This window comes from Bufo bufo, chromosome 11 (genome assembly GCF_905171765.1).
Source record: "Bufo bufo chromosome 11, aBufBuf1.1, whole genome shotgun sequence".
Lineage (NCBI taxonomy): Eukaryota > Metazoa > Chordata > Amphibia > Anura > Bufonidae > Bufo > Bufo bufo.
In genome coordinates this window covers 7,481,416-7,506,117 of record NC_053399.1, presented here as the reverse complement: position 1 = coordinate 7,506,117, position 24,702 = coordinate 7,481,416, and the positions used below count along the sequence as shown (strand labels likewise).

The 24,702-nt window shown below is 49.5% G+C and overlaps 2 protein-coding genes and 1 long non-coding RNA gene across 5 annotated transcripts in view; 2 read left to right on the top strand and 1 right to left on the bottom strand.

Moving 5' to 3' along the window:
- KLHDC1 (kelch domain containing 1) overlaps positions 1–24,702 on the top strand; it is a 54,231-nt gene that overhangs the window by 17,820 nt on the left and 11,709 nt on the right. Inside the window, exons 6-15 of one of the 3 annotated variants that reach the window (XR_005774805.1) lie at positions 268–351; positions 431–511; positions 592–650; positions 1,115–1,227; positions 1,393–1,465; positions 5,249–5,333; positions 6,134–6,186; positions 6,534–6,772; positions 6,885–6,888; positions 8,504–9,366. Coding sequence is in view for 1 of the 3 variants with exons in the window: in XM_040411672.1 (XP_040267606.1) it covers positions 268–351; positions 431–511; positions 592–650; positions 1,115–1,227; positions 1,393–1,465; positions 5,249–5,333; positions 6,134–6,186; positions 6,534–6,705 (720 nt within the window). In the remaining 2 variants the exon portion in view is untranslated. Of the gene's footprint in view, positions 1–267; positions 352–430; positions 512–591; positions 651–1,114; positions 1,228–1,392; positions 1,466–5,248; positions 5,334–6,133; positions 6,187–6,533; positions 8,004–8,503; positions 9,367–24,702 lie in introns of those variants that run through there. The other 2 variants (XR_005774806.1, XM_040411672.1) reach the window with 2 other exon arrangements.
- Positions 7,368–8,377, bottom strand: LOC120981893. The gene is made up of 2 exons (XR_005774808.1): positions 7,915–8,377; positions 7,368–7,874 (listed from the first exon to the last, which is right to left on the bottom strand). It is a non-coding gene; the product is annotated as an uncharacterized LOC120981893 (long non-coding RNA).
- KLHDC2 (kelch domain containing 2) overlaps positions 19,356–24,702 on the top strand; it is a 34,411-nt gene continuing 29,064 nt past the window's right edge. The window contains exon 1 of the mRNA XM_040411671.1: positions 19,356–19,595. Coding sequence (XP_040267605.1) covers positions 19,461–19,595 — 135 coding nt within the window. The 5' untranslated portion in view covers positions 19,356–19,460. The remainder of the gene's footprint in view (positions 19,596–24,702) is intronic.

Genomic DNA, 24,702 nt, shown 5'->3' with positions numbered 1-24,702 from the left:
TTGTTTTTCACTTCCTCACGTTTAACATCTCTGTTTGCTGTCAGTGAATGGATGTGCTTGGTCACTAGAATAGGACTGAGCGGCACCTATATGCAATGTATGGTGACATCACTCGCTTAGGAAGCGTCCTTATCAATCAGCTGATTGGCGGGGGTCCCCGGAGTCAGACCCCCAGCCAGTCTCCTACTGATGACCTCTCCTGAGAGTAGAGTAGGTCATGAGTATCAAATTCCCGGACATCCCCTTTAACTACTGTACTGTTGGCAGGAAGGCCAGATGTTTTGGGGATGGAACAATGATCTCCATGTGTTTGACACGGCAAAGCAAGCCTGGATACAGCCCGTGGTGCAGGTAAGTCCTGGGCCGGGTAAGTCGTCCTCTTTGATCACAGCGAGCGTCTTCTAATACCTGGTCCTCGTTTTCCTCACAGAACACCCCCCCTCAGGCTCGTGCAGCCCATTCCTGCGCCCTCCTCGGGAATAAGGGATACGTGTTTGGTGGCCGCGTACTGGTGAGCGTCACTTTAATGTCGGGCTCAGGTCGGCAGAGCTTCCGGATTTGACATTGACTTGATCTTTTGTGTAATTCCAGCAAACGCGGATGAACGATCTGCACTTGCTAGACCTGGACACGTGGACCTGGTCCGGAGGGTAAGAGGCTCGAGCCCCTGCTCTAACCAGAGAATTGGGGGGGTGCAAATGCATGTGATCATTTAAAGGGGCCGTCTCCAATATCTGACCTCTGTGACCCCAGCTAATCGCTAGAACGGTACAGCTATATGAATTGTAAGCAAGGTGACACCCGCTGTGTCATGGGTAATGGGAGTTGTCAGGGATCGGAAAAACGTTGGTTTTCATCATTTGCTCCCACAGGAGATGAGCTACGGACAGAGACCTCGGGCAGCCGCTTATTGCCTTCTCTCCAAGGAAAAGACATGCGCACTCTGCCAAGCTGAGCATGCATGTCTGCAAGGGTCAAATGAACACCTGTTTGGGCACCTTTAACCCTCTCTGTGCGGGGGGCGGACCTGATAGCCAGGGCTATTTTGCAGTATTGACATGTACAAATAACATTAAACTACAAATAAAAAATAAAAAAACTCTGTTCTGTGTAGGATCCAGATGACTGGAGAAAAGCCCCCCGGCAGATCGTGGCACACCCTAACCCCAGTCGGAGACGACCAGTTGTTCCTTTTTGGAGGTCTGAGTGCCGAATGTGTGCCGCTAAGTGAGTATCGACCGGCAGATCCATGTGACGGGTGTAATGTACGGAATTGCAGGCGTGGACAGTGGGGGGCGGGCGGCATGCAGTATTGTCATATATGTCAGCCACTTCCGGTAAATCCACCGCTATACGTCATGTAATAAATGGCAGGACTCTTGTGTTTCTCAGGTGATGGATGGATCTATAGCGTCAAAACCAACGTATGGGCCGAGTTTAAGCACTTGCCCCAGGATCAGCCACGGTAAGAGTCCCATCCACGCCACAGATCGACTTTTTTTTAATTTTTTTATTTTTTCAGTTACTTTGTTCACCCTATAGTTCAGGCAGCCGCATAAACCCCATGGCATCTAAGGAGTTAAATGTCAGCGATCAGTAGACGTTGATCGCATACATTAGCCCTGGCACCCGGTAGCTCTGATGCCCGCTCTGAAGTGGAGGCCATCTTTAAAGAAATGACATCCACTGTGTCCAGGGGGAGTGTCAGTTGCACCGTGCCTTGTAGGACTAGCCCAGCTGAACGTAATGGCACCTTTCAATTAGGGATCCGTTGCTTCATTATGGAGAAAAAGGCCTTTTAATCCACATGCAAATGAGTGGTTAAGTGCACTGAGGGCGGGCCTAAGCCCCTCTGTGCACCCTTGCTCCTCCTGCTTCCTCTGCCAGCCCCTCCCTCTCCTTCTGGATTATCAGGACCCCGTTCCTGCACAGCCATCTTGACGGGCTTTGCCAATCAATGAGAGGGAGAGGCTGGGAAAGGAAGTAGAAGGAACAAGGGTGCACAGCATGGCTCGAGTCCGCCCTCAGTGCACTTAACTTGCCATTTTCATATGGACACAAGTCCTTCTCTGCGGAATGAAGCTACGGATCGCTAAGTGAAAGGTATCATTACATTCAGCAAGAGCTCCGCTGAAAAATGTGATAACTTTTTGGGGTGACTGTCCTTCAGTGTCGTATCCCACTCCCAAGGGTCCAGGAAGCTGAGATTCAGGGAGTTGTTTGCTGGGCTCCTCTCACTGTAGATCTGCTTTAGCTGCGTTTCCCCCTGTCTGTGACATGAGGAGGCATTGAGATCATTGGTGACCCCCAATCAAATACCTCCCACATTAGGATTCATTATTCTTCTAGCCTTTGATCGGGGGCTATACTTGAGTTTGTACGGGAGATGACGACTGCTCTCACTGTGTCTGACCAGCTGTAATGGACTTCACCCCAGAAATGGAGAATGGTGGACATTGTGTGAGAAGAACCTGCTTTGTTAGACCGTTTAGGTTTAGACGCTAGGATAGAGCAGCTATGAGGGAAATCTAGGAAGGAATGAGTTGTAGGATATCAACCCAGTCAAGGCAGGACATCCCTAAGGCCTCATGCACACGGCCGTTGTGTGGCCATATTGCGGCCCGCATACGGCGGGTTCGCAATACATGGGCACTGGCCCATGTGCACTCCGCATCACGGATGCGGACCCATTCACTTGAATGGTTCCACAATCACGGAGATGCGGAACGGAAGCACGGATCAGAACCCCACGAGTACTTCTGTTGTGTTTCTCTCTCTGCCTCCGCACTGCAAAAAAACAGAACTATTTTTTTTAATTTTTATTCTTTTGTGGTGCGGATGGATTACGGACCCATTCAAGTTGAAGGAGTCTAGATCTGTCCCGGCCACTGCAGACGTTGCCCATGCATTGGGGCTTCAAATTGCGGTCTCCAATGCACGGAACGGACCCACAACGTTTGTGTGCATGAGGCCTAAAGGAGAGCTGCTGCAGCCCGAGCCGCCTGCAAGGAGGAGGTGAGAAAGAAAAGGCCTCTGTCCACAGACTATTGTGGTGAGATCAATAAGCCTGAAGCTGGCCATGCACATTAGTTAATATCCACCAAAACTGCCTATCTTGGCAAAACGTGCCAACCATCTAATAAGGATTGGGCCCCCCAACAGCAGATGTTGGGGAGATAAGGATGGGGCTGTTGGACTTTAACAAGTCCGATCCTCGTGTTCTCGGGGGTAATGTGCTGCAGCCAAATTGCCTGCCAGCAGCTTATTCCTCTCTTTCCATATAGAACACATGTTTATGTCTGTGGTTCAGGTTTAGAGGAGCTCTCCCCACTCCTGACAGGCCTGTATTAATAGCTTCATGCATTCCCCATGTAATAACAATTCTGGAGCCTCTATTCTTATGTCTCTATGTTGTGCCGTTCCTTTATTATTGCTACTAGAAGTTATGAATGAATTGCTAGCAGTCTGCAGTAAGGGTACAGAGGGGGGTCACCAGTTGGGGGTGTACCTGCACAGTCTGACTCTATCCAATCGGTGCTGCCATTTTCAGACTGTGCAGGGACACCCCCTCAACTAGTTACCGCCCTCTGTGCCCTTACTGCAGACTGCTAGCAATTCATTCATAGCTTCTAGTAGAAATAACAGAGGAATGGGACAACATAGAGCCATAAGAATTAGGGATCGACCGATTATCGGTTTTACCGATATTATTGGCCGATATTCAGGATTTTGACCGTTATCGGTATCGGCATCTATTTTGCCGATATACCGATAACGTATGGGGAACACAGAACGCGCTGCTCTCATCACTCTCCGCGTTCCCTCAGCAGCACAGGGGAGAAGGAAGCAGTGTCTCCCTCCCCCTGTGATGCTGCTGCCGCCAATGAGAGGAGAGAAGACAAGAGGAGGGGAGGGGCTGTGGCCGCTGCACCACCAATGATGTTGACTTACTCATTCATTCAAATTGAACAGGAGGCGGGAGCTGGCTGCAGAATCACATAGCCGGCTCCCGACCTCTATGAGCGGTAGCTGCGATCCGCGGTAGTTAACCCCTCAGGTGCCGCGGATCGCAGCTACCGCTCAGAGGTCGGGAGCCGGCTATGTGATTCTGCAGCCAGCTCCCGCCTCCTTATCTTCTTCATTGGTGGCGCAGTGTGGCCCCCCAAGCCCCCCAGTATTAATCATTGGTGGCGCAGTGAGCCCCCCACCCCCGTATTAAAAACATTGGTGGCGCAGTGCGCCCCCCACCCAAGCCCCCCCAGTTTTAATCATTGGTGGCAGTGGCCACAGGGTCCCCTCTCCCCTCCTCCTCCGATCGGAGCCCCAGCAGTGTAAGCCTGGGGCTCCGATCGGTTACCATGGCAGCCAGGACGCTACTGAAGCCCTGGCTGCCATGGTAAGCTCCATGCTGCTGTGTGCACAGAGCAGCAGGGACAGTGTGAGATCCTATTCACCCTGATAGAGATCTATCAGGGTGAATAGGACAAGGGTTCTAGTCCCTAAGGGGGTTAAAAGTTAGTAAAAAATAAGCACCAAAATATTAAGTATAAATAAAAAAGAAAGATTTACAACAACAAAAAAAACTACACATTAACAATAAAAATATTCATTTTCAGCAGATGTGTGTAGGAATTAATTTTTTTCAAAAATGAAATTTCTGTAATATCGGTTTAAATTATCAGCCTGAAAGTTCACAAATTATCGGTATCGGCCCTAAAAAATCAATATCGGTCGATCCCTAATATGAATAGAGGCTGCAGAATTGTTATTACATGGGGAACGCATGAAGCTATTAAAATGGGCATCAGGAACGGGGAGAGGTCCTCTTTAAGCCAAGAACAGCTTCAGTCACAGATAGTTTTAGCTCTGTGCCTCCTTCACTGTTCGTACCTGCACAGTAGCGCTCTCTGCCACCCGCAGACATGCTGCAGTTCTATGCACAGACAGGTGGCCTGGGGGCGCCATTGTGTAGAGGAAAAAATTCTAAATCGGTGGTATGTCCACATCATTCTCAGGATCCTTGGGAGTCGCAGAGTTCAGGCCCCAGCGATGTGTGTCACACCCGTCCATGGTTTGTGTGTGGTATCACTGCTCAGGCACGTTCAGAGCTGTAATACCAGACACAACCTGTAGACAGATGTGGCGCTGGTTCTGAAATAAAGCAGCTGTGTTAGCAGTAATAGTCGTGTTTTAACATCCAGGGTTTGCAGCAATTGCATTTACTAATTGGTCTTTGATTCATTTCTAGACTGTGGCACACGGCCGCCCCCGGGAAGGACAATGAAGTGATGGTGTTTGGTGGCAGTAAGGACGACCTGCTCTCCATAGATACTGTGAGTATACAGGACACCGCTGTCTGTGGACTTACACCTTAGATTAATGTCATGGCAGCCGAAAACAAATCTTCAGAGGGACCAGCCAAACATCTAACGTCCATGGGAGTGTCACAGCTTCGCTTGATGGCAGATCGATATCAGGAAAGAAGGGCTGGGCATATGGATATCAACATGCCCAGTCTTTTAGTCGCCACCAGAAGTCTCTGTGGCTTTCTGTCCATGCTGAACACATGCATGCCTGGCCATGCTAAGTGTGTATGGGGGGAGGTGGAATAGCTGTTCTAAGTCAGATTTGTTTGCATACCCCAGAATGGTAAGACTGCTGGAAATATCCGAACCCTGTACTCCGCTATCTCCGGCAGCCCCATAGAGAGTGAATGGTGCATGCTCAACCTGCTTCGCCATTCGTACATAGGCAGGGGACCCCCGTTCTCATGATTAGTGGGGGGATCCCATAAGACAGACCAAACAGATAATTATCCCCAATACATTTAGAACTTGGCACAACCCCTTTAAAGGGTTAAATAGAAATCTCTGAGCGGTACCAAAGTGGCTCCGATCATTCTGTATAGACCAGGCATCCTCAAACTGCGGCCCTCCAGCTGTTGCAAAACTACAACTCCCACAATGCCCTGCTGTAGGCTGATAGCTGTAGGCTAGCGGGCATGCTGGGAGTTGTAGTTTTGCAACAGCTGGAGGGCCGCAGTTTGAGGATGCCTGGTGTAGACCTTTCATTGTGGGAGAAGACCATTTCTCTGGATGTCCCGGTGGGTTCTAACTTGTCGTTTCCATTGCAGGGTCATTGTAATGATTTGCTCATCTTCCAGACTCAGCCGTACCCGCTGCTCAGGTGAGAAAAGTCTCTTCGTTTTCAATCCTCTCTCATTCTGCTGAATGGCAGGCGATGGGCCCCTGACAGTGAAACATTCACTCCCTCTCTGTCCATTACCTCCAAAATGTGGGTGCAAACAGGCGCACAGTCGTGTCTAATGGATGCCACAGACACGGGGGCTGCGCTGTCCAGTGAGCTGTGCCGTCTGGGCTGTTGGATCCCTTAGTTACCATGCTTTATAGTGAAGCAAAGAACCCAGAGGACGGATTAGAAGCCAAGAATCCCAATGATGGACGTAGTTGTGCAGGTGGAGCAGTACATGGCGGGGTTGTATCACATTGTGGATTTTTTGATTTTCTCATCAGGTTGTGCCTGGATTACATTGGGAAAAATTATTTCCTATTTAAAAGCCAATTACCCTGCTTACCCTCAAAGCTGCTCCAGCAGGTCAACCAGAGGATCACGTTCTGGAGAGCGGCCCGCTTCCGCCAGCGCAGGAGGGAGAGTCACTGTGAAATCAACAACAACAAGACCTGATGGCGCCGCCGCTTGCCGAGCGCGGCCGCCTGCACTTGTCTGAAGCACAAACCATGTTGGTTACACGGTGCGTAGGGCGGTTTTCATTAGAGGCAATGTTTTGTATTTGGTTGTAGATGTTACTTGGGGGCTGGGGAGGTAAGGAGGTTTGGATGCCTCATGCTGGCTACAATTGGTAGATTGGTGGCTGATCTGGGAATGGTTATAATGGAATATACAGAGTGCACAAATATGGAGGTCCCCTATTAATAACCCCTTAGTGACCACTAATATGCCTTTTTACTGACTTAAAGGGTTTTTTAGCTAAACGGCGAGCTTTAATCAATCATTACATGTACTTAAAATGGTGCATTAAAATCGATAACTTGTCCTGCAAAAAATAAGACCTCATACAAGTAAACTGATGAAAAAACAAAAAAGTTATAGCTCTTGGAATGCAATTTTTTTTTTAAAATGTGTGTGGTCACTAAGGGGTTAACAGGCACCTACAGCTTTGTCTGTAGGGAATACTCATTAAGGGTCTCTTCACATCACACGTCAGCAGATTTCACCGGCGCTGGAGAATGTGAAGCCCCAATACTGTACAGGCAGATGGGTTCCCATAGCCAACACTAAAACATGACGTATATGTATACCGCGTTATACGTTTTTATGGTATCCAGCCATATAGTACACGAAACATATTTCTATCCATTAGATACCAAAATGTATTATGGGGATCATTGAACGCATACATCAGATAAGTGAACATGATTTAAACACGGCCTAAACCAAATTACCACGGATTACCTGCGCAGAGCTCAGCCATGCGTCTCTTGTCAGGGCATGAACCAGAACGTGTGACCAGGTGCAGAGGTGGCGTCACAATTTACAACTGAAAGGAACTCACTGAAACGTCTCGGGATTCCCACGCTCTGTGTCTCAGGCCAGGGAAGGATTATAGGAAAGACGTTGAGCTCAGGGATATATAGATTCATATGAATTTTTATGTAACAGTCTGTTTAACTGCTGTCAGGACTCCTAGAGAGAGCCTGAGAGTCCGGCCTTACCCGGAAGAACCCTAGAGAGAGCCCGAGAGTCCAGCCTTACCTGGAAGACCCCTAGAGAGAGCCCGAGAGTAGAGTCCGGCCTTACCCGGAAGACCCCTAGAGAGAGCCTGAGAGTCCGGCCTTACCCGGAATTACCCCTAGAGAGAGCCTGAGAGTCCACCTTACCCGGAATTACCCCTAGAGAGAGCCTGAGAGTCCGGCCTTACCCGGAATTACCCCTAGAGAGAGCCCGAGAGTCCGGCCTTACCCGGAATTACCCCTAGAGAGAGCCTGAGAGTCCGCCTTACCCGGAATTACCCCTAGAGAGAGCCTGAGAGTCCGGCCTTACCCGGAATTACCCCTAGAGAGAGCCTGAGAGTCCGCCTTACCCGGAATTACCCCTAGAGAGAGCCTGAGAGTCCGGCCTTACCCGGAAGAACCCTAGAGAGAGCCCGAGAGTCCAGCCTTACCCGGAAGAACCCTAGAGAGAGCCCGAGAGTCCAGCCTTACCCGGAATTACCCCTAGAGAGAGCCTGAGAGTCCGGCCTTACCCGGAAGAACCCTAGAGAGAGCCCGAGAGTCCAGCCTTACCCGGAATTACCCCTAGAGAGAGCCCGAGAGTCCCGCTTTCCCACTCATCCCTGTGCACAAATTACAGGACTCACAGGCTTTTTCCATAATTTATTACATCATTTAGAGAGAATTTTACATAAATACAGAATCCAATCGAACATCCCTAAACTCAACATCTCCCCCTCTATCGCCCTCAGATACAAGACGCCACAGATCTACAAAATGAAGGGGCCGTGAAACTCGTTTGCGGTTAATAAGTTTCCATTTCTTAAATTGTAAGACATGAGGCTGATGATATTGGCATCTGTGCTGGAGATATCCAGAAATGGGAATCTGTGGAGGCTTTTAGGGCTCTATGCAGCATAGTGGCCCCTCTTTGTGCAGCGGCCCCTTCTGATGATGTTCGCTGACATGGCATTAGGTACATTTTCTGTGCCTTTGCTGTTGTTTAAACAAATTTTAGTCCAAACTTCACGATAAGAGCTGAGCTAATTCTGCAGGCAGTAATCTGGGAGAACGCCGAGGGATGGGTCATGTTCACAGGTTTACCAATTTACTAAAGTTTGCCGGCCCTTTAAATGGCACACAGCGGTAGGCACTGCCAATCGCCCGTTATCCGGCTTCATTTCCCTGAATACTTTTGTATAAGTTTGTTAAACAGATAAATGATATATTTAGTATTTTTATGTACGGTTATAAAGGGTTCCCTGTGCTATTTAAAGGGACGTTCTCCTAACTGTCAATCAGATCTATAAAAGGCAAAGCAGGGGAACCGCAGTGGTGTTGAAAATGAGTAGGTTTTAAATTACACAATGATGGGGGTTGTAGTAAGAGCAGGCATGGACATGGCCGATCTCTCCAAGGGAACCAGCATCTGCTTTGCTCAAGGGCTCCCACTGCCGGACCCCCCAGGAATACTACTTTTATGACCTGTCTGACAGTAGAGAGAACCATCAATGGTACAAAAAACACTACAGAGTCCGATTCACTTCTCCTCCTTTTATTGCTGCTTCTTGTTATTGTTATTTTTTTTGTACTATAATGAATAAACTGCATTGAAAATAAACAGGGTGAGGTCATTTCTGAAGTACCGCCAATAATCCGATACCATAGGTTTACTGTGAATTCTGAGGTCTGGGAATAAAATAGGCTTAACAAGGTTTAGGAGCAAAGAACTAAGATGAAATACATAAAAGAGAACATACAGACTAAATTAAGTAACAGTCCAAAAAATCTGTGAGCTGTAACCAACATGGCACCTGCCCGACACCCATATGATACAAAGAGATGTGGTTGTCAGAAGAAGCATCTTACCCCGATAATGTCCTCAGCGGAGCGGAGGTCCTTTTTTTTTTTTTTACATAGCTAGATGTTTTCCTGCCTCTCCAGTGTACAGATGTACAATTACTTCAGACCTTAGGGCTCATGTGCACGATCGTATGTATTTTGCAAAAAACGGATGATGTTCATATAGCATCTTTTTTTTTTTTTGCTGATCCATTATAACAATGCCTGTGCTTGTCCGCAAAATGAACAAGAATAGGACACGTTCTATATATATATTTTTTTTTTTTTGTAGAATGGGCATACGGACACGGAATGCACGCAGTCTTTCCATTGAAGTCAATGGTTCCACATACGGAGCTGTAAAGAAACGGGGAACAAAGATACGTTGGTGTGCATGAGCCCTTAAGAACGTGACCTGGTACCACTAAAACCTGCCCACACAATACCTAAAATATCTGATAAAACGTGTCCTGCTGGACGTTATAGATGAACAGTCGGTTCCTGATGTTGATTTGATGGAAGCAGGAAAAGTGGGCAAAAGTAAGAATCTGGGCATCTGACCAAGGCCAAATAGTGATGTGTAGACGACTGGACCAGAACATCTCCAGAACACCTGGTCTTGTGGGGAGTGAAGGTTAGGCCGCCTCGTCTGACCCCTCAGAGGGGTTGGTACATTGTGTGGATGGTCGGGTGCATCACTTACCTGGGAGGGAGGTGGCACTATTGACTATCAATGATGCCTTCACTCCAAGGATGTCTATGATGACATGAGGTCTGGAGCATGGTGGAAGCACAGGAGAAATCTTGGAGACGATGGTGTCAGGAGGGAGCGTAAGATTAGGGCATCGGTGTATGGAGGGGAGAGGCTGTGGATGGCTTTGTATGTTGTTAAAGGGGTTTTCCAGCCATTAAATACTGATGACCTATCCTCAGGATAGGTTATCAATATCTGATCAGTGGGAAACAACTCATGGCACCCCCAGCCATTTAAAGGGGTTTTGCTGTGAGGAGGATGCTACTCCTTTAAGGGGTTCTCTGGGAATAGTGAGTTTTTAGCCCATGCCCACAGATTCATACTTACCTGCTGCCCACCTCTCCTGTCCTCTGCACTGTGTCTGTGTTCCGTTCCCTTGGGTGCTTGCACCCGGTGCTGTGGGCATGGTCACAAGCTCAGCTGCACCCAATGACTGGCTCCAGTGTGACGTGGCCACAAGCAGTATGTCACCACTGAAGCCAGTCATTGGGTGCAGCGGGGACCGGAACATGGACACGGCAGAGGCAGCAGAGAAGAGGGGAGCGGGTAAGTATGAATCTTCTGATTAGAGAGGCAGGCTGCGGCACTTGCTTAAACCTAATCATTCCCGGAGAACCCCTTTAAGGGGTGGCGTCGTCCTCACAGCGCCGTACATTGTGTAGTGGCTGTGCTTTGTACTGCAGCTAAAGTCACTTAAATGGGACTGAGCTGTACAAATGCTGATGAATGTGATGTCACAGGGCGAGGAAGCGACCGCAGCGCTCATCACAGTCACACAGCCTCTTCTAACATCTGATCATCGGGGGTGCCAAGGGTCAGACCCCCCACCAGTCAGATACTGATGATCCTGAGGACTAACCGGGCAGCAGAGTTAATGTTTTCCGGGACTGCAAAAAGTCTGGATCAGAGATCAGCAACCTTCAGGGCTCCAGCTGCTGTGAAACTACAACTCCCATCATGCACACATACTCTGCTGTTCTTATAACTCCTATAGAAGCAAAAAGAGGATTCTGGGAGTTGTAGTTTCGGAACAGCTGGAGTGCCGAAGGTTGCTGATCCCTTGTCTAGATGAAGGGCAGCAAAAGTAATAATAATATGGCTTCCTCCCCTGTTCGATCCTCTGCCGTTTCAACGCAGTTTCTGGCATTGCAGCAATGGTGTCACATTGCTCTATCAAGACTGGCGGTGCACTGAGGGCGCGGCCGACAACCCATGATGGTGATGTCATTGCTGCAGCATCGGAAACCAAGACCGCTGAAGCGGCAGGGCTGGAATTGCAGGGATTGAGGAAAAGAGTAAGCATTATTTTATGGGGGACATTCATCAATCAGATATGTCCGTTTTTTTGTGTAAAAATGTTGCACGATGCGCCAATCAGAACTTTATTGTGACATTCAGGAGATCTCACTTTTTATGTCTAAACCACTTTGAAAAGGGAGATTAGGCCTGGATTATGGCACATTGCTATCTGCACTTGAGATGTCACAGAAAAGCCGCATCCTGCGCCAGGCGACCCCCTGGTGTATTTTTTTAAGACTAAGGCCCCTTTCACACAAGCGAGATTTCTGTGTGGGTGCAATGCATGAAGTGAACGCATAGCACCCGCACTGAACCCTGACCCATTCATTTGTATGGATCTAAAAAAAAACAAAAAAAAACCCTAATCATTTCTGCGTTGCGTGAGAATCGCATCATGTTCTAAATTCGTTTTTCACGCAGCCTTGGCCCCAAAAGAAGTGAATGAATGTGACCTGAATGCAGTCCGGAAGCAATACGTTTTTCACTGATGGTTGTTAGGAGATGTTTGTAGATCTTTAGTTTTTTTTTTTTTTTTTCACACGCGTGTAAAGCGCATTTACTACTTTCACACTTGCGTTAGGAGCGGATCCGTCTGGTGTCTGCACAGACGGATCCGCTCCTATAATGCAAACGCTTGCATCCGTTCAGAACGGATCCGTTTGCATAACCATGAACAAGAAAATTGATCCGTTTGAAAATTGAGCCATACTGTGTCATCTTCAAACGGATCCGTCCCCATTGACTTACATTGTAAGTCTGGACGGATCCGTTTGCCTCCGCACGGCCAGGCGGACACCCGAACGCTGCAAGCTGCGTTCAGGTGTCCGCCTGCTGAGCGTAGCGGAGGCTGAACGCTGCCAGACTGATACATTCTGAGCGGATCCGCATCCACTCAGAATGCATTAGGGCTGGACGGATCTGTGCGGGGCCGCTTGTGAGAGCCTTCAAACGGAACTCACAAGCGGAGCCCCGAACGCTAGTGTGAAAGTAGCCTAAAACTGATTGCACCCGCGCGGCAAAAAAATGAACACAATTGCAGACAAAACTTTTCCTTAGCCTCCAGCTATACAGCGACGTCAACATTCTAGTGGATAATGCTGGTCACTGCAGCACTGCTCCCTGATAAGCTAGTGAGGTCTATCCTGAAGAGAGGCCGGGCATCTGTCAGCAGTTTTGTCCCTTGGCAGCTGAAGACATCTGTGTTGGTCCCATGTTCATATGTGCCCGCATTGCTGAGAAAAATGATGTTTTAATATATTGCATATAATGGGACCAACACAGATGCCTCCAGCTGCTAAGTGCACATGTAACAGGTCAGCCGGTGTCAGAGGGACAAATCTGCCGACAGATGCCCTTTTAACTGATGGCTAGTGATGGACGAGCATGCTCGGCCGAACACCGCGTGTGCTCGAGTGCGAGTCTCCTCCCTGCAAGTTTGTTGGCTGCTAGGCAGCCAATAAACGTGCGGGTAAGTACTGGCACTCACTGTAATGCCGTAGCCATGTTGGTGATTGGTTGGCCGTAACGCGTCATCGGGTGCTATATAACACTTGATGACGCGTGGTTCGGCTCAGTCTTAGGGCGAGCTGCAGCAGAAGGGACAGACAGTGTAGGGACAAGAATTATTATTTTTTTTTCAGGCAGGGTTTGGTGTTGAAGGGCTTTAGAGACCCAAAAGTCTATTGTTTTATCTGGCTGCAATATATATTATTAGCGCAACCTGCACTAAATTGTGTGCAATTGTTTGGCCGCTGCTGACAGTGACACAACCTCTGCTACATCTCCTGTGTAACGTGTGCGCATCCTAAATATCTGTGACATTCAGTGCACTTTTTTTTTTCTAAGGGCTCTTTCACACTTGCGTTATTGTCTTCCGGCATAGAGTTCCGTCGTCGGGACTCTATGCCGGAAGAATACTGATCAGGATTATCCTAATGCATTCTGAATGGAGAGAAATCCGTTCAGGATGCATCAGGATGTCTTCAGTTCCGGACCAGAACGTTTTTTGGCCGGAGAAAATACAGCAGCATGCTGCGCTTTTTGCTCCGGCCAAAAATCCTGAAGACTTGCCGCAAGGCCGGATCCGGGATCAATGCCCATTGAAAGGCATTGATCCGGATCCGGCCTTAATCTAAACGTCGTTTCGGCGCATTGCCGGACCCGACGTTTAGCTTTTTCTGAATAGTTACCATGGCTGCCGGGACGCTAAAGTCCTGACAGCCATGGTAAGTGTAGCGGGGAGCAGGGGAGCAGCATACTTACCGTCCGTGCGGCTCCCCGGGCGCTCCAGAGTGACGTCAGGGCGCCCCAAGCGCATGGATCACGTGATCACATGGATCACGTCATCCATGCGCATGGGGCGCTCTGACGTCATTCTGGAGCGCCCGGGGAGCCGCACGGACTGTAAGTATACCGCTCCCCCGCTCCCCGCTCCTACTATGGCAACCAGGACTTTAATAGCGTCCTGGGTGCCATAGTAACACTGAAAGCATTTGGAAGACGGTTCCGTCTTCAAATGCTTTCAGTACACTTGCGTTGTTACGGATCCGGCAGGCACCTCCGGCAACGGAAGTGCATGCCGGATCCCAACAACGCAAGTGTGAAAGAGGCCTTAGCCGCTACAAACAGCGACATTACCTGCGCTACGTCTCCTGCGTAGCCTAAAAATGTGACATCCAGTGTACTTTTTCCGTAGATGGTGTCCACTGTGGAAGGTTACATTACCTGCGCTACTGTATGTGCGACATACTTGCAAGCATATATACCATTTAATATGCAGAAGGCGAGCAGTAAGGGACGGGGAAGTGGCCGTGCTGCTGATGGTGCACGCAGAGGCCGTGGCCCTGGGCGCGGTGAAACTGTTCCTGCTGCCAGAGCACAAGAAAGACACTCATCCACGACACCTAGATTCATGTCCCAGTTTGCAGGGCGGCGCAGGACAACGCTCCCGAAGTCAGACCAGTGCGACCAGGTGGTCGGTTGGATTGCAGCAGATAATGCTTCCAGTCGGTTAAGCACCACCCTGTCTTCCACCAAGTCCAGTCTCAGTAGCCAAGAGTCAGGTCATTAGAATCCTCACCCTGAACCTCCTTCCTCCCACCTTGGAGAGTCTTGGCAAACAAGTGATCCCACACTCGGATATTCTGAAGAGCTCTTTTCATCGCCATTCCTTGATTTGGGCCTCTCACTGATTCCCAAACTCTGGAGAATCCACAGTCAGAAGAAGATGACGGTGGGGAACGGCAATTAGTGTTTCACAAGATGGAGGATGATGACCCAGTTGCCAATAAGTCAGGAGGATGAGCAGAGTGAGGAAGTGGAAGAGGAGGTGGTGGACGATGAAATCACTGACCCAACCTGGGAAGGTGGAAAGCCGAGCGAGGACAGCAGTACAGAGGGGAGGGATCTGCAGCACCGTAACAGGCTGGAAGAGGCAGTGGGGTGGCAAAAGGGAGAAGGCGGGCCACACCAAAGAGGCTCGCAACTGTTCCCCGGAGCACCCCCTTGCGGCAATCTCCCTTGCCAAGGGGTAGGTGTTCTGCAGTCTGGCGCTTTTTTGAGGAAAGAATAGTAGTTCTGCAACCGGTGCCGTACCAAAATGAGCCGGGGCGTGAACACTAGCAACCTCACCACCACCAGCATGATCCGCCACATGGCATCATAGCACCTGAATAGGTGGGGTGAACGCCTGGGTCCACAACCAGTGTCTGCGGGTCACACCACTGCCTCATTTTCCCCAGTGTTACGTGCTGGCCAATCCCCTGTCTAAGGTGCAGGCCCGGATGGCTCCCGCCCTGCACCTGGACCTTTGCAAGCACCATCAGCTAGCACATCCACTTCTGTGTCCCAGCGCAGCATACAGATGTCCTTACCCCAGGCCTTCGAACGAAAGCGCAAATACCCAGCCACCCAACCACAGGCCATAGCACTAAATGTGCACCTTTCCAAATTGCTGGCACTGAAAATGTTGCCATTTAGGCTTGTGGACACTAAGACTTTCCGTAGCCTGATGACGGCGGCCGTCCCGCGTTACTCAGTCCCCAGCCGCCACTATTTTTCCCGGTGGGCCGTGCCCGCCTTACACCACCATGTGTCCCGTAACATCACCCGTGCCCTGACCAATGCAGTTATTGGGAAGGTCCACTTAATGACTACATTTCCCGGACAGCACACTGGGTGAACGTTGTGGAGGCCGGGAGCGAGTCGTACCCTGGGATGGCACAAGTGCTACTGATGCCAAGGATTGCGGCCCTACTTCCATCAGGCTTTCCGCCGCCACCTACATTAGTGGCTGCAAACCCCCGTTCTCCTCCTCCATTCCACCTCTGAATTATCCTCTTGCAGCAGCAGTCAGACATCAGTCGGTAGCTGGAAGCCGTGTAGCACTGCAGTGGGGAAGCGGCAACAGGCCGGGCTGAAACTAATATGTTTAGTTGACAAACAGCACACCGCCGCAGAGCTGTGGCAGGGTATAAGGGACCGGACTGAGCTGTGGCTCTCGCCACTCAACCTAGAACCAGGCATGGCTGTGTCTGATAATGGCTGTAACTTGGTGGCGGCTTTGGAGCTCGGCAAGCTCACACACATCCCATGCCTAGCCCACGTGTTCAACTTAGTGGTTCAGCGGTTTCTCAAAACCTACCCCAATTTGCCTGAGCTACTACAGTTTCCGCCGGTCTGTCAACGCTGCAGCAACGCTTGCAATTGCCAGCTCCCCGATTGTTGTGCGAGGTGAGCACGCGCTGGAACTCCACCTTCCACATGTTGGCCAGGCTTTGTGAGCAGCAGAGGGCAGCAGTGGAATAACAGCTGCAACATGGTCGTCGCCTTTCCAGTCAGCTTCCGCTCTTCACAAGAGACGAGTGGGCATGGATGTCTGACCTCTGTGAGGTTTTACGCAACTTTGAGGAATCAACACAGATGGTGAGCGGCGATAACGCTATTATCAGCGTAACCATCCTACTTCTGTGTCTACTGAAACGCTCGCTGCTCACAATGAAGGAGGACACTTTGCATGTGGAAGAGGTGGAAATGGGGGAAGACATTACACGACCACCCTCCAGTCGTCTTCTCATCGCAAATTGGACGATGAAGAGAAGGAAGAGGAGCAGGAGACGGTTGCCTCCACTACAGAGGGTAGTACCCATAGAAGTTTAATTCCGTCTGTTCCGCGTGCATGGGTCGAAGAGGAGGATTGAGAGTCATCCTCCTGATGAGGACAGCGAAGTCTTGTCTGTTGGGACTCTGGCACACATGGCTTACTTCATGTTATTCTGCCTTTCCCGTGACCCTCGCGTTATACGAATTTTGGCCAACACCGATTACTGGTTGTTCACCCTTCTCGACCCCCGCTACAAAGAGAACTTCTCATCTCTCATTCCTGTGGTGGAGAGGACGAGCAAAATGGTGCAATACCAGAAGGTCCTTGTGGAAAAATTGCTCCAAAAATTTCTAGCTGACAACGCTGGCGGCAGAGTCCGTAGTTCCTTGGGCAACCGAGGAAGGGATACGAGGGGAACACACAGCAGTTCCAACAGAGGCAGCGCAACACTCTCCAAAGTCTGGGACAGTTTCATGACACCCCGCCAGCACCCTCACCCTGATGCGCGGCCTAGTGTCACAAGGAGGGAAACATTTTGGAAGATGGTGAAGGAGTACATAGCAGCCTCCTCAGTGATCCCTCAGTGCCTTACAACTATTGGGTGTCCAAGCTGTACACGTGGCACGAACTGGCGCTCTACGCCTTGGAGGTGCTGGCCTGCCGCCAGCGTTTTGTCTGAGCGGGTATTTAGTGCTGCTGGGGGCATAATAACTGATAAGCGCATCCGCCTGTCAAGTGAAAATGCTGACAGGTTGACTGTTATAAAAATGAACAAGGCCTGGATTGCCCCTGACTTCTCTACTCCACCAGAGGAAAGCGGCTGAACATGAAGGCACTCTAAATGTGGCTTTTATGGTGTATTGAATACCTGTATTCCCATGCACCCCTTCCACCGGGTATCAATCTTCCTTTTCTCATCCTCCTCCATCCTATCAACATGCTTATTAGGCTGCCCTCGCCCCTAATGTTTTAGAGGGTCAGTTCAGCAGCAGCAGGCCCTCAACCATAATATTTTACAGCAGGCATCCTAAAAAACTGCGGCCCTCCAGCTGTTGTAAAACTACAACTCCCACAATGCCCTGCTGTAGGCTGATAGCTGTAGGCTGTTTGGGCATGCTGGGAGTTGTAGTTTTGCAACAGCTGGTGGGCCGCAGTTTGAGGATGCCTGTTTTTGAAGGTCACCAGCAGGCCATCAATCATCATTTTTCAAGGCTGTGTATGATGCCCTCCTTTATGTGTAATAAAGGGTGTATTGGAGTGCCTCTTCCGTGTAATTTTTGGCAGCACTTTTTCCTCTAAAATGGATTTTCTCTTCGGTTTTGTGCGTATTATTGTCAGCCTGTAAAAGTGGCGTACTACTCGGACAACATGGTTCCCAGCAGCATCCAGACATCCTCCCCACGCTGTTCCTGAACCATTTCAGTGGTGTTTCCATCAATTTCTGACCTTTTCCTGTGAACCAGACGCCCCCCCTCTTCAGAGCAGGGGGTGGGGGGGTGCCTGGTGTAATGCTCGGGGTCTCCCACTGACTTCCATTGTGCTCTGTAGAGCCCCCGAGCATCCCGAGGTGTTCTACTTGAGCACCCCAGAACTTTGGTGCTCGATCAGCACTAGTGATGGCCTCTCTTCAGGATAGACATGACTAGCTGATCAGGGAGCAGTGCTGCAGTGACAAGAATTATCCACTGGAATGTTAACGTTGTATAGTTGGAGCTCCACAGAACAGCTGATCGGCGCGGTGCAGGGAGTTGGACCACTGCCGATCAGCTAGTGATGACCTATCCTGAGGATACGCCATCACTTGGTTATATGGGCACGTAGAACGGTCGGACCCAGGGATGCTCAACCTGCGGCCCTCCAGCTGTTGTAAAACTACAAATCCCACCATGCCCTGCTGTAGGCTGATAGCTGTAGGTTGTCCGGTTATGCTGGGAGTTGTAGTTTTGCAACAGCTGAAGGGCCGCAGGTTGGGCACCCCTCGTCTATACTATGACCTCCTGACTTATGGCAGGTACTGCCTCCTTTAGGGTCCATTCACACGTCCGCAATTTCGTTCCGCATTTTGTGGAACGGAATTGCGGACCCATTCATTTCTATGGGGCAGCACGATGTGCTGCCTGGATCCGGAATTGCGGATCCGCAATTCCGATCCCCAAAAAAATAGAACATGTCCTATTCTTGTCCGCAATTGCGAACTATTAAGTGCCGGCGATGTCCGTGTTTTGCGGATCCACGGATGAATAGACCCTTATACAGATTTTCAAATACAGCTGTGTGACAGCGTCCCTGGCATCAAAATAGTGACAACTGATCTGGGTGCCATTTTTGGTGTCCATACCGGTTGTCGCTGCCCTCCCCCCACTCAACTGAAGGCATTTGGGTTGAATTGAGTATTTTGTGGGCTCCTGACCAGAACATGACATCCAGGGACAGGTGCTTTTACAAGGAGTGTCCCTTTAAGACCAAGGCAAGAGGAGGACATAGGGTAACGCTATGGCAGGTTGTGACATCCTATTTCATTTAGAAACTAGGAGGAGTAGTCCTTTAGTCCTGCCTGGTGTCCGCCGCCAGGGGCGCTGGACTTTCATACCTTTGCCCTTATCAAAGATGGCGGCCGGGAGGCTGTTATTTACATGCGACTGTTACGCATAACGTAGGCGACTGGAAACTGTGCCGAGTTTGGATCTCCCAGGATCGAGTGTAAATCCCGGGGATGGCGGATCACGAGGAGCCCCTTGTGGCGGAGCAGCAAGCAGAGCCCGGTGCGGAGAGTAGTTTCCCGCCAGAGCGGAGCGGACACGTAGCTGTTACCGACGGAACCCGAATGTTCGTGTGGGGAGGATACAAGGTGACAGCCGCACGTTCTCCCGGGGTCTCTGACATGCTGAGACTTGTAGTTCTACATAGAGCCTGGAGTAGAGGGGCTAATGCAAAGATTGGAGCAGTTGCCCATAGCAACCAATGAGATTGCAGCTCTCATTTTTCAAAGGCGGGTTTGGAACATGAAAGAAGGGATCTGATTGGCTGCCATGGGCTGCTGTTGGTGTGTACATGAGGCCCAGTGTGTAATATACCGCTCTGATAATATATAACCACCGCAGAGGCGCCAGTAACTCCGCCAGCTGATAACCTGCGACATGTCCGAATCGGTGGCGCTGAGACCCCTAAAATGTCAGACAGGGGATTCGTAGAAAGTGTATGGAGAGCGGAACAGAGATGTGCGAGCGCTTCTGCCCCCTTGTTTTAGCAATTGGGGGTCTCAGCACCTGGACCGCCACCAACAGGGGCAGACTGGTCGTAGACCCTACAGGGAGCCCCCCGGGTACATAACCATCGGGTGCTCTCAGCGTTAAAGGGGTTTTGTCACTTCAGAAAATAGTATTTATCATGTAGAGGAAGTGAATACGAGGCACTTACTAATGTATTGTGATTCTCCATATTGCTTCCTTTGCTGGCTGGATTCATTTTTCCATCGCATTATACACTGCTCGTTTCCATGGTTACGACCACCCTGCAATCTATCAGCGTGGTCGTGTTTGCACATTACAGGGATAAGCGCCGGCCTTTTTGGCGTCCGGGACCATGGGAGCGCACATAGGCCGGCGCTTATTCTTGTTGAAAGATTGCAGGGTGGTCGTAACCATGGAAACCAGCAGTGTATAATGTGATGGAAAAATGAATCCAGCCAGCCGAGGAAGCAATGTGGAGAATCACAATACATTAGCAAGTGCTTTTATAGTAACTTTCTCTACGTGATAAAAGCCATTTTGCTGACGTGACACAACCCCTTTAATGCTACGAGCATCTGGTACTTATGTCCCTGGCCGGCGGCCGCAGGTCCCTCCTCCACTATAACGATGGACCGTTTCATACTGTGGAGCGGGCAGCAATATATTGTGGTATTACAGGCCGCACCTACTTCTGTTGGCCCCGCCTACTTGTTTTGCCCCACCTTCTTACAATGTAGACCCACCTACAACATGGGGCCACTTTAAGTTCTCAGTCCGTCCCCGGCCACTGATCAAAATGTCTGACTCATCAAAAAGTTTGTTAAACTGAAAGGGATCCTTTAAGCTCGTACTTAGCAGCTCTCTTTCAATGTTTGGGGGACTCCCAGAAAAGGGGGGCAATCTCCCAAAAGGGGCATGAAATCTACCGTGTGCCCCACGCACGTGTCTCTGCCCGCTCCTGCTCCCAGGTGCCGCCGCAGACATCCTGACCCTCATTGGGTCGTTGTCTGCGGGAACGGAGGAAGAGGGGAGACTCTGATCGTCTGGTGTGAGGTCTGGGTTTTTAGGGGGGTCTGGTCTTGGGCCTGTGTTTAATTAGGCGGCGAGGTCTGTTCTAGGGTTTGTATTTATTTAGGAGGTGTTTGTTAACGGTTCGGGCCTCAGGTTCATATTTAATTAGGGGATTTAAGGCCTGTATTTTTTTGGTGTCCTGAGGTCTGTATTTTTGGGGGACACAAATAAAAGCAGATTGCATCAATTCACTGCTATATGAATATTGGACGTTTTTTTGTGCACATTTTTGATCAAAACTGTGTTGGGCCCATCTACTAATGAGCAGGAGGCCTTGTCGCTGGTAGATGGACCCAACACAATTTTGATCAAAAATGTCCACAAAGAATCTTCCAATTTTCATATAGTGAGTATAGCAGTGATGCAATCCTTTATTCTTGTTTTCGGTGTTTGTATGCGTCTGTGCATGAAGCAGTATGCTGCTACTTGTAGTCCTTGTTTGCTTTTGCATTGCAGCCATAATAGTGTGCAGCCCTTATACATAGCTTGGGGGGCGCTGGTCCAACTGTCTTTTGCATTATCTATCTATTATCTATCTATCTAATCTCCTCTCTCTCTCTCCTATGTGTCTCTCTCTCTCTCTCTCTCTCTCTCTCTCTCTCTCTCTCTCTCTCTCTCTCTCTCTCTCTCTCTCTCCTATGTGTCTCTCTCTCTCCCTCTCTCTCTCTCCTATGTGTCTCTCTCTCTCTCTCTCTCCTATGTGTGTCTCTCTCTCTCTCTCTCTCTCCTATGTGTGTCTCTCTCTCTCTCTCTCTCTCCTATGTGTGTCTCTCTCTCTCTCTCTCTCTCTCTCTCTCTCTCTCCTATGTGTCTCTCTCTCTCTCTCTCTCTCTCTCTCTCCTATGTCTCTCTCTCTCTCCTATGTGTCTCTCTCTCTCTCTCCTATGTCTCTCTCTCTCTCTCTCTCCTATTTGTGTCTCTCTCTCTCTCTCCTATGTGTCTCTCTCTCTCTCTCTCTCTCTCCTATGTGTCTCTCTCTCTCTCTCTCTCTCCTATGTGTCTCTCTCTCTCTCTCTCTCCTATGTGTCTCTCTCTCTCTCTCTCTCTCCTATGTGTCTCTCTCTCTCTCTCTCTCCTATGTGTCTCTCTCTCTCTCTCCTATGTGTCTCTCTCTCTCTCTCCTATGTGTCTCTCTCTCTCTCTCTCCTATGTGTCTCTCTCTCTCTCTCCTATGTGTCTCTCTCTCTCTCTCTCTCTCTCTCTCTCCTATGTGTCTCTCTCTCTCTCTCTCCTATGTCTCTCTCTCTCTCCTATGTCTCTCTCTCTCTCCTATGTGTCTCTCTCTCTCTCTCTCCTATGTGTCTCTCTCTCTCTCTCCTATGTGTCTCTCTCTCTCTCTCTCTCTCCTATGTGTGTCTCTCTCTCTCTCTCTCCTATGTGTCTCTCTCTCTCTCTCTCTCTCCTATGTGTCTCTCTCTCTCTCTCTCTCTCTCTCTCCTATGTGTCTCTCTCTCTCTCTCTCTCTCTCTCCTATGTGTGTCTCTCTCTCTCTCTCTCTCTCTCTCCTATGTCAAATAAATTCAAATTCAAATTCAAAAAGCTTTATTGGCAGGACCAGATACATGTTAGCATTGCCAAAGCAGTTGAGTTTGCATAGGAAAAGGGGAAGGGGGTAATATAAAGGGGAAGGGGGTAATATAAAGGGGAAGGGGGTAATATAAAGGGGAATGGACATAAGTCTTTGAGAGTCCTCAGTTTCTCATGTCCCTCTCAGTCTGTGACACGCTGTCACATATTGGGCAGCTCTCTTCACCATTGGCTCCTCTTCTCCCAGTAGAATTTGGAGTTTCCTCTTCTCTTCTGTAGAATTGAAGTCCGGGATGAGAGCGGAGAGTCTCTGGAAGTGAGTGTCCCTCAGCGCTGAGTACTTGGGGCAATGTAGCAGGAAGTGTTCCTCATCCTCCGGGACCCCCTGGTCACATTGCTGGCACAGTCTCCTCTCTCTGGGCTTGTAGGTTTGTCTGTGCCGCCCTACTTCCATCTCCAGGCTGTGGGCGCTCAGTCTGTACAGGCTCATTGTCTGTCTGTCTTTGGGGTCTTGTAGCACCTCCAGGTACGGGGCCAGTTTGTAGTCTCTCTGCAGTGACTGGTAAATCAATAGTTTTTTGGAGTTTGTTATTTCGTATCTCCATTCTCCAACATGTTTTACTTTGGAGTTATAAATTATGATTTTTATTTGAGATTTTGTCAGGCCGCATTGTTGAGAGTTTTGGGGAGACAAGGTGTTGATAAGTTGATGCAGGCCACACGGCTTGGACTGGTTCTTACTGTCCAGTAAGGCTTTATGGTGGTAGGAGTTGGGACTGCTGTTTTGTAGGTGGTCCCAGTATGATAACGCCCTCTTCTGTACTGCGAGAAGTAAGGGAAATCTGCCCAACTCGGACCGGCAAGCACTGTTGGAGGTGCTCCGATGGACTTGGAGGAGGTGCTTGCAAAATTCCAGATGGAATGTTTCTGTTGGGCTGGGGTCCCATTTGGATGGGTCTGGGTAGGTGACAGGACCCCAAACTTCACTGCCATAAAGAAGAATTGGGGCGATGACGCTGTCAAATATTCTGAGCCAGACTCTCACGGGTGGTTTTAGGTGGTACAGCCGTCTCCTGATGGCATAGTAGGCTCTGCATGCCTTGTCTTTTAGTGCCTCTATGGCTGGCTTGAAGCTTCCTGATTGGGTGATGTCTAGGCCGAGGTATGTGTAGCTGTTAGTTTCATCCACAGTGCAGTTGTTTATTGTGAAGGAAGGGCTCTTTGTTTGTTTTGTATTTTTCTTTTGGAACACCATGGTTTTTGTTTTGCTCGAGTTGATTGGTAGTGCCCATGTGGCGCTGTATTTCTCCAGAACTTCCAGGCTGTCTTGTAGGCCTTTCTCTGTTGGTGACAGAAGTAGGAGGTCATCCGCATACAGCAGGAACTTCACCTCGGTGTCATGTAGGGTCAGTCCTGGTGCTGGGGAGGATTCTAGAGCTGCCGCCAGTCCATTGATGTAGATGTTGAAGAGGGTTGGACTTAGGCTGCAGCCCTGTCTGACTCCTCGGGCCTGCCGGAAGGGTTCAGTTCTTTTCCCATTCACCTTTACGCTGCAGCTGTTCTCAGTGTATGAACTCTTGATGACGTCGTATGTTTTCCCTCCTATTCCGCTCTCCAATAGTTTGAGGAACAGGCCTGGGTGCCACACTGAGTCAAATGCCTTCTTAAAGTCCACAAAGCAGGCGAATATCTTCCCATGTTTTGTATGGTGGACATGGTTCTTGATGAGGCTGTGCAGGGTGTATATGTGGTCTGTAGTGCGATGGTTTGGCATGAACCCCGCCTGACTTCTGCTGAGGACATTGTGTTGTGTCAGGAAGTTGAGGATCCGTTTGTTGAGAATACTGTTGAATAGTTTCCCTAGTGTGCTGCTGACACATATCCCCCTGTAGTTGGATGGATCATACTGGTCTCCGCTCTTATGGATGGGTGTTATGAGGCCTTGGTTCCATACTGTAGGGTAGTAACCAGCACTCAGGACCAGATTGAACAGTTTACACATTGCAGCGTGTACCTCTGGGGAGCCGTGTTTAATCATCTCCGGCAGGATTCCATCCATCCCACTGCATTTTTTGGTTTGCAGGTTTTGGATTTTCTCCCCAATTTCTTGTGGTGTAATCGGTACAT